The sequence below is a fragment of the Malania oleifera genome, chromosome 9 (genome assembly GCF_029873635.1).
Source record: "Malania oleifera isolate guangnan ecotype guangnan chromosome 9, ASM2987363v1, whole genome shotgun sequence".
Lineage (NCBI taxonomy): Eukaryota > Viridiplantae > Streptophyta > Magnoliopsida > Santalales > Ximeniaceae > Malania > Malania oleifera.
The window spans coordinates 36665735-36679690 of NC_080425.1; the positions used below are offsets into that span (position 1 = coordinate 36665735).

The window sequence follows — 13956 nt, forward strand, 5'->3', positions numbered from 1 at the left end:
TATACTTTACCTTGCTTGACAAGCCTTTGAATTGCTAGACAAAACTATTACCGCGTTCAGTGTTCCAACACTGGCCATGACAAGCATTGGTTGGAAGAAGAGGGTGGTGCTTTAAGCATGCAGGAGGGGCTCCAGCCTTGATGTATTTCTGCGTGACACAAGTGATGTCGAACTCAAATAACAAGACCCATCAAGCAGTCCTTTTTGATAGTGCTGGTTGTTATGTCTAGTGAACTCGAGAGCCAATACATCGTTTGAGAAAGCAAAGATGGTTGGATGCAAAGACACTACCTACCATGTTATAGAACTTTTTTTAAAAAAAAAAAATGTTCTATAACATGGTATCTTTTTGAACAAATTATTTTGTTCTACAAGGTCTTTATATTTTAAAATATTTAAAAAAATTATCTAGGCATTGATTACATTTTCTAAAATAACATCATTTTGACCATTTAAAACAGTTTTAGACAAATTTTACCAAATGTTCACCATCAACATTTTTTTTTTTTGCCAACAACAATTTAAATCAACTCCATCAGAGTTCTATTTTAAACATCACCTTCATTAACCATAAATAGGATAGATTAAGCTCAAATGCCTCCAACATAACTTTTGCCTCTTTAAAAAGAAGAGTCCCTCGACAAAAATAATTGAAGGAAAAAGAAACACAAGCCCACATGTTTCCCATGCCTCAAACACTACAAAAGATCATTTACGTATGAAGTGAGCAATAAAGAGCTGATTAACAATTCCTGTTTGTAATAAAAGGATGAGACCAAATTAATACCATACAATGTACAAAAAAAATAGTGCCAAAGACCCTTCAATTACATATGAAGTTAAAGCTGAGGTTTTCATTCTAAAGGTGTTAGATTCAAATATTGGGAGAGGAATATGATGGGAGAAACGCTCTCCCTTTGTGTAGACCATGCCTAGTGTGGACTTTCAATTGACCCAAAAAAAAAAATGGCCGTTTAATTCAATAACTAGAAATCAACAATTCCTATTTCCACCAGCCAAGACAACTTATGATACGAGGAAGACTGACCAAAACTTTTGTGTTATTTACAATGTGTAAATATTCTCATTTAGAAACTACATCCGTGTGAACAGAGAGCCTTCTTGGGAGGAAGAGAGCAGCGTGCTTGAATTGGCGCTTTCTCTGTTCATGTTATATTTTTCTGACAAGACATGGAATTGTCAGATGCATGAAACTGCAATTTCCACTAGTAAGTGAAAAGAGATGACCTTCTTGGGCAGCAGATAAGCATGCCTAAATTTCTGGTTTCTCTGTTCAAGTTGTGTTTGCCGACAAATCATGGAAATGGAATAGTTAACACACTCCAAGCAGTTTTGGGGACAAAAGCTAAAGCATGATTTTAGGAATCTTTCTTCCGTATGCCTGTTGGAACACCATAACAAACTGGGGATGCCCCAATTAAAAAAGGTAGATTGCAGGCTTTTCGAGCTTGACCCATGAATGATCCAATTTTTGGTCTATGGTCAAAACAATGCTTACATTCAATCTTATCACATGACTCAAGTAATGCCCTTTTTTGGATTTTCTTTTCGGGATTTCCTTTACTGCCATATATATTCAAGCACTTGAATTCTTTGGCTAGTAGATTGCACCGAGCACAGTCTAGGGCAGGCATTGATCTTTCTTTCATCCAAGCATCAAGCATGGCCTTACCAAATCGGTCAATATCCTTGTCTGTCACTTCCCAAAGATTGGCAACAATAACAGGAGAACCAGCTAATAAATAGTAGAGAGGGGTACCTCGTGGTGGGTAGCATCCATTTAAAGTAAGGGATCCACTACTGCAACCCATAAGTAAAGTAGCAGCACAGTTTTCCAGTTTCAGAATCTCATGTCCAGGAATATACTGTGCACCTGACCAGCACACGCAATGCAAATAATAAATACCACTGAAGGAGAAATTGGAAAAAGATAATTACTTTCCTATGGAGATCAAATCAAAATGATGACGAAATCATTGATAGAAGCCTGAATAAAACATACCACTTCCATGGCCAAAGTAAATGAAGAGGTCATGGCTTCCCAAGGCCATAGTCAATTCTTCAGTTGTAGGTTCAGTTCCTGCCTTTCCCTGTATGATACGCAAAAAATGAATATGATTTGAACTGAGTCTAATATTTCGGCTCACAGCTGATCAGGAACTTACACATATTAGGAAGAAATATATTCATCCATGAATGCATGAATATTTTTATGTATGAATACGCATCATAATCTATCTAACAAGAGCATGGTGCCATTCTATATTTTTAATTACCTCAAAGTTATGATTTCTAAACCAGCTCTCAAATTCAGCTTGTGTGCTGCTGAGATCACCACTAGGATTTAACAAATAAAATGCATCCAAAGGATCTATCAATGGAAAGACTTCAGATATTGTCCTGACTTGCAGATCCTGACAGTGCTGTCTTCTATCAATCGTTGCAGAGATGCTGCCAATAGAGGGCATCCGATAAACCTCCTGGTTTCTTAATATTGGTATATTTTCCCATGGAATCATCTGTACACAGTAATTTGACAACCAGTATGTTTGCATGGTATAAAATTTCATTAAAATGGAAAGAATGCTCGAAAAATCATCACAGATTCTCAATAGTTCCTAGAATGCACATAGAAGCCATACTTTTAAAGAAGCTTGTTTGGTCCATAAGATCAGGCATTCAGGCATAATCTGAAATGTATTAGGATTATATGGAAAGGGTTTGCAACATGAGAAGTCAGTACACATGCAAAGACATGTCCTTGCAGCAAATAGCATTATCCTATTATCATTGTCTCAAATCATTCTTAACTAACTTTTGGCAGTCTTATGTCACTGGCAATAAGAAATTCATGGGCCTGAGTTCACAAAAAGGGCAACATAATAAAATCCTGCAGCCTCTACAGATTCCAGCCAATTGTGAATGTGTGTATGTGCAAGCATTTATGTGAACACTGCACATCTGTGCATGTACTAGCATGTGTGTGTACATACAAGGGCATGCGCATACTTGTGTCTGCTCATATGAACAATCATACACCTGCTCTTGTTCATGTTTGTACATGTCATTTGATAGTATTGATGAGTTCAATGGGTGAGTGGAAGCGTGCCATAAATTAATGGGTTGGGCTCAATATGGGCAGTGCTAATTTCATAAAAGGGATCATAAATGTGTAAATGGTAATCGATGTATCGAAACCATTTATAACCTGCAGAATGCCCACCCTTTGCCAACCTTACTTTCAAATTTCCATCTTACAAAATAGAGTAGATAAAAGTTAATAAACATGCAATTATGGACACTAGCAAATTTTTTATGATGCCAAGCTTAACCACTAAAATTTAATAAGGAATTTAAAAAAAAAAAAAAAAACGAACAAACAAACAAACAAAGAAACAAACAAACAGAAGCACACCTGCACCTCACAATCCAGAACCAGGATTACTGGTTCTCTGGGAAGACATTCTTCCACTTCAAGCTCTTTTGCTGCCTCGAGCAGTAGTTGGAATGCCAACTTGGATGGGCTTCTGACTCCATTAGAGGTGTTGCAACATGTTCTAGATGTATCTCCATGTCCAACTCCACCAATATAGCAGCCTTTTTTAAGAAAAATTTCTGAGAGACATTCTTCTTTTACAAAGGCACATGTAGTGCCTCCAAGGAGAACTCTGAGAACACTCTCATTTACATCCATCCTACACCTAAATTTCAGATCATGCACCAGTTTCTTATGTACCAAATCCAGGTGCTCACAATCTGATAATTCCCCCAAAAGCAAGTATTTCCACGAGCCAAACCACAAATCTTCCAAGTCCCTGGTGCAATGACAGCATAAACCAGTTTTTTTAAAGCTAGCATAAATATGAACAGCAGCGCATCATGCTAAAACTCAACAAACTTTCAGCTGAAATCATACATAAAAAATGAGCTGAAATAATACCAAAAAAACATAGAAAATTACCATGATTTAAACCTTAAAATGAGAAAGATGCAGATTGCACCCAAAAAAGTCAGGCATTAAAAGACCATTTCCTAATGCATCATTGCAAGCATAAATTGCATGCACACACTGAAATATATCAATGCACAAGCAGAGGCAAAGGAGAGAGAGAACATACATCAGAAATTTACCAAGGTGTTGATCAAGCTCCATTCTCCGGGTCCACCATAATGATCTGTTTCTTTTTGTATCTTCCAAGGGAACAATAGAGGATGATAAGTAATTCTCCTCCAGTATCAGTTTAAATACTGGAGCCACATCATCAATTATATTCGAGCCCCATGGACAGTGCCACTGATTGCTAGAGTCCTTGCCAGCATGTACTGATGCCAATCTAGAAGTTGCATCATCACCTGAAAATTCTATGACATTATGCAATCCATATTAGTAAATTGTAATTGCTTATACAAGGGTATAGTGTGCAAGTTATGAAAGGTCTTAATATTCCACATTTTCTGTCTATGCTGCAAATATTTACCTTCTAAAAAAGAGCCCACTGGCAGTAGTATAACAACAGGTTGACTCTTTTGATTCATGCGTGATATTATCATCCATGCATTAACAAGGGATGGAAAAAGAAGCAATTCTCTTAACAAACCAGCACAAGCATCTCCAAGAAAGCTGATACAGATCACTGTAGTACAAGGAAGACCTTGAAAAAAGCTTGTTACAAATTCTTCAAGATCTTCAAATGATTCAGGTGCAAGCCTGCACCACAAGAGCAAAGGAAACAACATCAACTCATTTACCTTAAGCATATTCAGAAAACAACATATCATCATTCTGCAGAGGTTGCACTTGATACCTGAGCATGTTGTATGTTTCAGTTCTGATGTGATATGCTCCACCAACATGTGAATCCTGAAATAGATTGTGCATAAAACTGTGAAGAAATGGCGTGTGTTATCACTTGTCACATTCTTATCATTTTATTTATATATATTGGGGAAGGAGCGGTTTCAAAAACAAAATCCTTTTAAATTCAGGGGAAAATTTTTTTAAAAATTGCACGCCTTTCCACACAGCCAATGACAAATAAAAACCTCTACCAAAACAAAGTTTCCATATTTATCTATAAAATGTTGGTGTTGACAGATCCAAATGCAGAAAAAGTTAAGAAATAAAAATAAAAAACAAACAAAATTAGCTGCAAATTTTTATGTACAGAGATGCATGCTCACACAACCAGGAGCTGTAATAGCAGAAAACTTCATATTGCTTGTTGTAATTACAGCCCATTACAGCTATTACCCAAGAAATACAATTTCATCAGGAAGTCTGGCATTTAAAATCAAAAAGTTGTAATGAATAAACCCAACTATCAAAAGTAGCTTACAACCATAAACACCAAGGGAGATTGTGCACTACTGTTCCCACAAACACCTGCAAAGAAAGGGAAAAAAAAAAATGCAATGTGCAGCATAATGGTCCAAGTCCCACTCAACTTTAACTAATCAATGTCTGCGGCAGTCCAAACAAACCAGGATGCATGTAATACCAAGCCCAAGAAAAACGTATGCCCCAAAACATTTTGCCAACATGTGAAATCAATTGACAAATTAAATAGTCTATTTAGTTATAACCTTTCAACATACCTTGAAATCCATAGGAGTCTGGGCCTTATGCTTCCCAGCAAAGCTTGATAAGAGTTGGTAGTTTAGATGAGTTCCAATGGAAGCTTGATGAAAATATGAGGCCCAGTGAGCTTCAGAGAGTGATTTGCAAGAAGATAAGGACAATGAAGAAGGCTCATATGAGGTAGAGTAGAGAATTATGACTAGCAGCAATCTGGAAACCTATTACAATTTCATTGAAAACAAAAGGTCATGTGCCTCTATAGTGACACTTACAGTGAAGAAAATCAAATTAGAAATCATAACAGCAGACACAATTGAATGACAAAGATGTCCTCAAAATTAAGCCTCAATTGTGGAGTGGAACCCCCAAGTACTTGCTAGGGCACACATCTAGATGCTAAATCAAAAGAGATAAAAATGACATGCAATAATAGCAAAAATCTCAGCCAACTTAAAATTACACCAGCTTAAAAGTTTACATCTTGCACCAAAATTGCACCCAGCAAAAAAACACATAGGAAAGTGTTAAGAGGTTATTTATGTATTTTGGTATTATTATTAAGTGTGCTAGTGTGTTACTTAGATGAGAGTTAGTAAGGTTATTATTGTCATTGGAATGCATTTAATTTGTATTGTAAATATAGGGAGAGACCTATCTTCAAGTTAGGTCATTCATTTTAATCAAAATCTCAACATGGTATTGGAGTGTGATCCAACCTAGAATCTATTCTTCTCAGCTGTCGCTGGAAAAGCCGTTCTCACTGCTGTCCTTCCCAGATCCACCTCCACCCTTCATTATTTCACAAATTTAACCATATACCCAAACACAGAACTCTCCGAAGCCTAACTCCACAAAACCTCATTGCCAGAAAAACTCCCAGCCGCCACCACATGCTAGACAATTTCTGGCAGGACTGACCTGCATACTGACACGTGAGTGAGTTTCCGGCCTCCTTTTTCTTTCTTTTTCCTCTGCCATGTTCTGATTCCTTCTCTAGACAATATTATCAAGCTGTTGGACCTCTTTTTTTCTCAAAAATCCAACCTTCTTCGACCACACACTCGCAATACTCTGTTAATCTCTAGTCAGGGTTTGTGAAGACTTCTTTGTGAGTTTCTTGGAGCAGTGGCAGTGTTCATATATCCAGTTCTGTGGCTGTGGCAGTGCTATATCAGTTGGTGAGTCATTCACCTTGTCCATGGTTGTATCAGTGCTTCACATAGTTTGGGATTGTCCTGGTTAGTTTTGATTGTTCTTCCTGTTTGACATTGGCATGGTTGCTGGTTTATCAGTGTTGACATGGAGTGTATGAATCCAAAAAATCTATTTCCTACATCACTGACATAGATAACGAATCAAAAAATGCATGGAAACAACTATGTTCAATGGTCTAAAATTGTTCGGGTTTATTTAGCAAGTTTAGGAAAATCTAACCACTTAATTCAATCAGATCCTTCTAATGAGAAGAGAAAAGAAGTGTAGGTTCATGAAGATGCCCTAAGTGTCTCCCTCTTATGGAATTCGAGGGAGCCACAAATTGCACAAATGTGTAAGCATTCAGATACTCCAGGAACATTACATGTATGTACGATTTATCCCAGGAGTTCTTTCAGCTACAGCAAGGAGATACGAGCATTACAGATTATTTTGGAGAGATGAAGCATATTCATGAGGAGCTTAACATCGTGCAACCTATAACTGTGGAAGTTCGTGAGATGCAGAAGCACATGGAGCAAATGGCAGTCCTTTGTGTTGTAGTGGGCTTGAGACCCGAGTTTGAGGCAATTTGGTCTTAGATACTTAGTAGTGCCAAGCTTCCATCATTTGCCGATGTTTATTCTCCTATCCTTCATGCTTCCTTTAGCACGCATTCTCCTACTCTTGCATCTGCCTTTGAGAGGAACCTTTGCTGCACAAGGTGATTCTAGTTCTCTACCAAACAACCGCAAAAGTTATCAAGGTGGTTCGAGTGGTCGTGGCGGTAGGGACGGACGAGGTAGAGGTACTCCTCACAAGTGCACTCATTGTGGACAGAGTAATCATACTATTGAGCAGTGTTGGGATCTCCACAGTAGACCTTCATGCAGCCACCACCGACTCCTCACCTTTGGAGCCGAGTGGGTGGCAACGTACTGTATCTATGTTAAAGGAAGAGTATTCCAAGTTCCAACAGTATCAAGCATCACAAAAAGCTTCTCTTCCCATTGCATCTCTTTCCCAAAAAAGCAATCCCACAGTATGTTTGTCATCTAGTACTTCTCGTCCTAGTTTTTGGGTCATAGACTCCGCTGCCACTGATCATATCAAAGGTACACCTAGCTTCTTCTCCACTCTTCAATATCTTGCAAATTTACCTTGTGTTACTCTTGCTGATGGATCCACCACTACAATCAAAGGAATTGAGATTGCAAATCCCACTTCTTCTATTTCTCTTCCTTCAGTTTTGTATATTCCCAATTTTTCTTTCAATCTTATGTCCGTTAGCAAGATTACTAAATCCATGAATTGTTCAATGACATTCTTCCTTGATTCTATGGTTATTTAGGATTTGAAGACAAGGAAGACGATTGGTGGAGGGCATGAAGTAGGTGGACTTTATCACTTTGAGCCGATATGTCCTTTTATTGCCTGCACTGTTGTTGCCACACCTTTCCAAATTTATTGTCGATATGGTCATCCTTCACTAGAAAAGTTAAAATGTCTTGTTCCTAGTTTGAGTTCTATGACTAGTATTGATTGTGAGTCTTGTCAAATTAGGAAAGCACCATCATGTCCCTTTTGCTTCCCAGGTCAATAAGCGGGGCAGCAAGCCCTTTTATGTTAGTTCTTTCTGATGTTTGGGGACCTAGTAGAGTTGTGTCCAAGTTGGGTTTCCGATACTTTGTAACCTTTGTGGATAGTAATTCAAGAATGACTTGATTATATATCATTTTGAGTTATTTCATCTATTTTGTTCCTTTTGTTTTGAAATCAAACTCAATTTGGTTTTCCAGTTCGAATACTTCGAAGTGGTAATGCTAAAGAGTATTTTAGTGCATGACTTAGTTTGGTATTGTCTATCAATCATCTTGTGCCCACACTCCTCAACAAAATGGGATTGCAATGGGGAAAAATAGACATATTCTTCAAATAACTCACCTTACTTTATCAAATGCATGTACCTAAAGTGTTTTGGATTAATGTTATACATACTTCTTGTTATCTAATCAAGAGAATGCCATCCTCTGTTCTTAGTGGTAAAATTCCCTACTTCATTCTCTTTCCTAATTCACCTTTATGCTCTTTCCCTCCTCATATATTTGGGTGTGTGTCCTTTGTTCATCAACTAACTCCTTGGGTAGTTAAGTTAATCCTCATGCTAGAGAATGTGTCTTTCTAGGCTACTCATATACTCAAAAGGGACATCGTTCTTATAGTCATGTGCTGCATTGCTTCGTTGTTTCTACCGATGTTACCTTCTTTGAGTCTTCACCTTACTACACCCAATCCCTGAGTGCTTCTGAGTTCAATCAGTCTCCTCCTTTGCCTAATCTTCCAAATTCTACTTCGTTGTCCTTGCCCAGCCAATCATTTGAGTCTCCATGTAGTTCAAGTCCATCTCATCATCTTGATCATCTTAATTTGCAAGTGTATTCACAATGGCGGCACCAAGGAAGAGAGTCCCCTCTAGCTACTACTACCATGCCTTTAGTTTCCCCATCTAATGATCATATTCCCCATGATGTTGATCCTCCCATTGCTCTTCGGAAAGGTAAACACATATGTACTCAACATCCCATTTCCGACTATGTTTATTACAACTTCTTATCACCCTCCTATTATTGTTTTGTTACTACTCTATCATTTAGAATCCTTCCTAAATCTGTTTCAGAAGCCTTAGCCCACTCTAGGTGGAGGAATGCTATGATTGAAGAGATGAATGCTTTACATGACAATGGCACTTGGGACTTGGTATGTCTTCCTCCTAACAAGTTTTTGGTTATTTGTCACTGGGTTTACACCATGAAAGTCATCCCTGATGGTTCTGTGCCTTGTCTAAAGGCCCATCTTGTCGCCAAGGGACATACTCAGATGTATGGTAAGATTATTCTGATATTTTTTCTCCAATGCCAAACTTACATTAGCATGTTTGTTCTTCTCCCTGGCTACTACTTTTGGCTACTACTTTTTACTAGCCTATGCATTAGTTAGATATGAAGAATGCCTTTTTGCATGGTGACCTTGAGGAGGAGGTTTATATGGAGCAACCACCTGGTTTTGTTGCTCAGGGAGGATTCAGGCTTAGTGTGTCCGCTCAAGAAGGCTCTATATGGTTTCAAACAGTCTCCCGGAGCACAGTTTGGTCGTTTCAATGTTGTAGTACTTTAGATTGGTCTTTGATGGAGTACAATAGATCATTCTATGTTTTATCGTCGTTCTTCATCAAGTAGGATCTTCTTGTTGTTCATATGGATGATATTGTTATTACAGGTGATGATGATAGACATATTCAGATTCTTTTAAATTTTTCTACATACTAAGCTTCAAATAAAAGATTTGGGACCGTTGAAATACTTCTTGGGTATAGAAGTATCTAGATCTTGTACAGGAACTGTTTTGTCACATAGGAAGTATGTTCTTGATCTGTTGGATGAAACCGGATTTTTGGGATCCAAACCAATTGATACACCCATGGATCCTAACAGCAAGTTAGTGCCGGATATGGGTGATTCGCAACCTAATCCTGGACAATACTGAAGACTTGTTGGAAAGTTGAAATATCTCACAGTCACTCAGTCGAAGATATCCTTTGCAACAAGTGTTGCGAGTCAATTTCTAAATTCTCCGAGGACAAGTCATTGGGACGCAGTAATTTGCATCTTGAGATATCTCAAGCGGGCACCCGGGAGAGGTCTTTTATATCGTGATCATGGTCGCACTTATATCCATGGATATATCGATACATATTGGGTTGGGTTGCCTTCCGACTAGAGATCCACAACCAGGTGTTGTATCTTGGTAATAATTTGGTTTCTTGGAAAAGCAAGAAACAAACTGTGGTGGCCAAGTCAAGTGTTGAATCAAAATATAGAGCTATGGCTCACACTACATGTGAACTTGTCTAGCTGAAGAACATGTTGAAAGAATTGAGTATTTGGCATTCTCAGCCTATGACGTTGATGTGTGACAATCAAGCTGCACTCATATTGCCTATAACCCGGTCTTTCATGAGCGGACGAAGCAGATTAAAGTTGATTGTCACTTTGTTCGGTAGAAACTTGTGCAGAAGCTCATTACTATTGCTTATGTAAAGTCTAATATGCAACTTTCTGATTTTTTTACGAAAGGGTTGGGGGCTGGTTGTGTTAAATTTATTTGTAACAAGCTAGGAGCATATGACATTTATGCTCCAGCTTTAGGGGGAGTGTTAGAGGTTATTTATGTCTTTTAGTATTATTATTATTAAGTGTGTTAACATGTTACTTAGTGAGAGTTAGTAAGGGTATTATTGTCATTAGAATGTATTTAATTTGTCCTATAAATAGATGGACCTGTCTTCAAGTTAGGTCATTCATTTTAATCAAAATCTCAATAGGAAGCATTAGAAAATTATTAAATACAAAACCAAGAAAGAAAAAGTCTACACCCGATATGCCATAAAGCAATGAAATTGACAATCATATGCTAAAGAATGAGCAACTGCCCCCTTCAAATCCCAAAAGATAGTTAGGTCCTACTCTTACTCATTTTACACAGTTTCAAAACTCTTTACATGATCTCTATATGATCTGCCCATATGTAGATAAAGATATATCTAAGCTTGGGCAATTGGCTGCATTTGAATCCCAAAAATTTGGGCCAAATATAGTGAGCTTAAAGGCATAAGTTAGGCTAGGGAAGTTAATGACCCACTATTGATCATCGTGGATTGATTTCCAACTCTCATTTTTCTCAATTTTACTATTTTTTTTATCGCATTACTCAAACTAGCAAAAGAATTGCAATTATTATATTATGTTTAAGAGGGAAGGTCCCAATTCACTCCCCCCCCCCCCACCCTAGCGGTCGCCTAATTGATGCAATAGGTGTAGAAATAGAACAAGAAATTCAGAAACAAAGACTGATATTTCAGGATAGTTTTCTAGGAACCATATTTGATTCAAGCAAATAATAAATCTGTAAAATAATAAAGAGATGACTGCTTTGAATTTCAGTTCAGCAATAAAACAATTTCTAGGCACAGCAGCAACTTAATCCTCAAATCAGTACTTGTTTTGGCACTGTTTAAGGGTAGGAGTGGGTCTCTACCAGCCTCTCGCACCTTTAGCTGCGATGGAGGGACTGGTAGGCATCATGGGGTCGAACCCTCAAAACCCAAGCCTCCAAATCTTCACAACCCTAGCTGGTCTAGAGCTGAGCTCTGGAGAGAGATCATCAAATGCCAAAAAACCTCTTGGAAAAGTGGCTGAAGATTCCTACTTATAATAGGCTTAAAGCTTGCAAGAAAGCCAACCCCTATTTTGCCAAGAACCCCTTCTAAAAGCCACTTATGTTCCGAAGCCCCACCAAGAATAAATCCCTTCATAAAATCACCACCCCAAATATTACAAAAAAGACCCCCAAAGCTAATTTGACCAAAATGAACTCCAAAGTTAAGAAATTACAAAAATACCCATAGCATCCTTAAATAGCAACACTTGATATAAGCATAAAATTAAATAAAGACTGCTGAATTGCATCACTAATATAGACAAAAAAAATTCATAGAGCTAATCAGTTGGCTAATGGTCATGGGCATACTCATCAAGGGTATACACCATGCCACAATGTCTACTCGCCCTCTTGTAAGATTTATCCTCAACTTAAAAATAACTTCAAAATGTCTACAAGGGCGCATAAATACTAAAGATTAATGTTTTCAAAGGCATTAACCACATATGCGGTATGCGACAAGACTACACGTCTTAATTTTGCATCAATGAGCAAAATATGATGCAATTATCATGTTCATGGCTGAAAAGGCATTCACATCTGACCTCACCTAGGGGACATAAGGCTTGTTTTTCTTCTTGTTGTAAAATATGATGCAGCTGACCCAAAATTATGTGTCTCAACTAATCAAGTCCACCCCAATGGTGTGAGATACACACATATTTCACAAATTTTACCACCTAAACAGTATGGACCTCTAAAACATACTAAATCCTTTTCTTTTTTCAATTAAATAAAACATGTAGCCAAAGCTTAGTTGCATTGCTTGAAATATGCTGTTTGCACACTACCAAACTGCTTAAGCTTTTCGGTAAAGTGATGACTTAACATGGTAATGTTATCAAAACTTAGGTTTATGGAGGCCTTGTATCAATTAATATGTGTTTTCCCTTCTTGTGTTTGTTATGGTACCCTTTGTTCAATATCCTATCATGCTTGTATTCTTTGCCACTTCATGTGCAAGATAGGATTGCAAATGAAGGTTAGTGTGGGATAGCTTGATATAAACTATTGGCCAACCACCTAACAGCATAAGCTTTAGGTAAACTGGTGACCAAGCAAGCTTTTTAAATTATATAGTGATAAAAAATTTCTATAGTTTGATGCAATATTTAACATAAATTGTAATTCTACTTATCATGAGAGAGAGAGAGAGAAGAGGACTTCATGTGCAAATATGCCAAAGAAAAGGGGCTTCACTAACAACTATGAGGAAACTCTAATAACTCATCTTGGAGAATCAAAAGAATGATTTTTCTAGACAATTTTTAAGGTGTTAAGTTTGTTAGGTTTCTTAGATTCCTAAATTTTATAATTTTTTATTAGTTTTGAATAGGAACAATTCTCATTTGTCCATTTCTTTGCACCATTATAATAATAATTTTGAAGAGCCTGCTTGTATAATAAACACCTATTTCCCATTAAATTTTAAATTTTTTTTATAGTTCCAAAATTTCCTTTATGGTAACCCCTATTGGCCACTCATAAATTTAATATTATTAATATATCCTTGCAATTTTTACATTTACAAGTGTACAATATAATAAATCAACAATGAGTATATGCCATATGGTAATAAAAAAACAAGGATCAAAATACCTTGTAAAGGAGTTCGAGTGTAGATTTTGAATAGAGAGGGTGTGTCAAATATGATTATGACAAACCTTAGGCGGTACAAAACGTCTCAAACTCAGCGAGTGTATGTTATGAATAGCTGGTTTGGGGGACGGTGGTACGAAATGCCTCAAACTCAACGAGTGCTTAGTAAGAATAGCTTATTAGGAGACGGAAGTACAAAATGCCTCAATCATAGTAAGTATTTGTTATGAATAGCTGATTGGGGGACAGCGGTACGAAAAGGGGTGCCGATGTAATATACCCTAAAA

The 13956-nt window shown here is 37.4% G+C and overlaps 1 protein-coding gene across 3 annotated transcripts in view; it reads right to left on the reverse strand.

Annotated features, from left to right (window-relative positions):
* Positions 1-712: 712 nt before the first annotated feature.
* Positions 713-13956, reverse strand: part of LOC131164793 (separase) — an 85405-nt gene continuing 72161 nt past the window's right edge. Inside the window, exons 20-27 of one of the 3 annotated variants that reach the window (XM_058122245.1) lie at positions 5617-5817; positions 4827-4882; positions 4500-4729; positions 4140-4374; positions 3437-3836; positions 2298-2540; positions 2024-2111; positions 713-1894 (exon numbers count right to left, since the gene is read on the reverse strand). In XM_058122245.1, the coding sequence (XP_057978228.1) occupies positions 1380-1894; positions 2024-2111; positions 2298-2540; positions 3437-3836; positions 4140-4374; positions 4500-4729; positions 4827-4882; positions 5617-5817 (1968 nt within the window). In that variant the 3' untranslated portion in view covers positions 713-1379. Of the gene's footprint in view, positions 1895-2023; positions 2112-2297; positions 2541-3436; positions 3837-4139; positions 4384-4499; positions 4730-4826; positions 4883-5616; positions 5818-13956 lie in introns of those variants that run through there. The other 2 variants (XM_058122244.1, XM_058122246.1) reach the window with 2 other exon arrangements.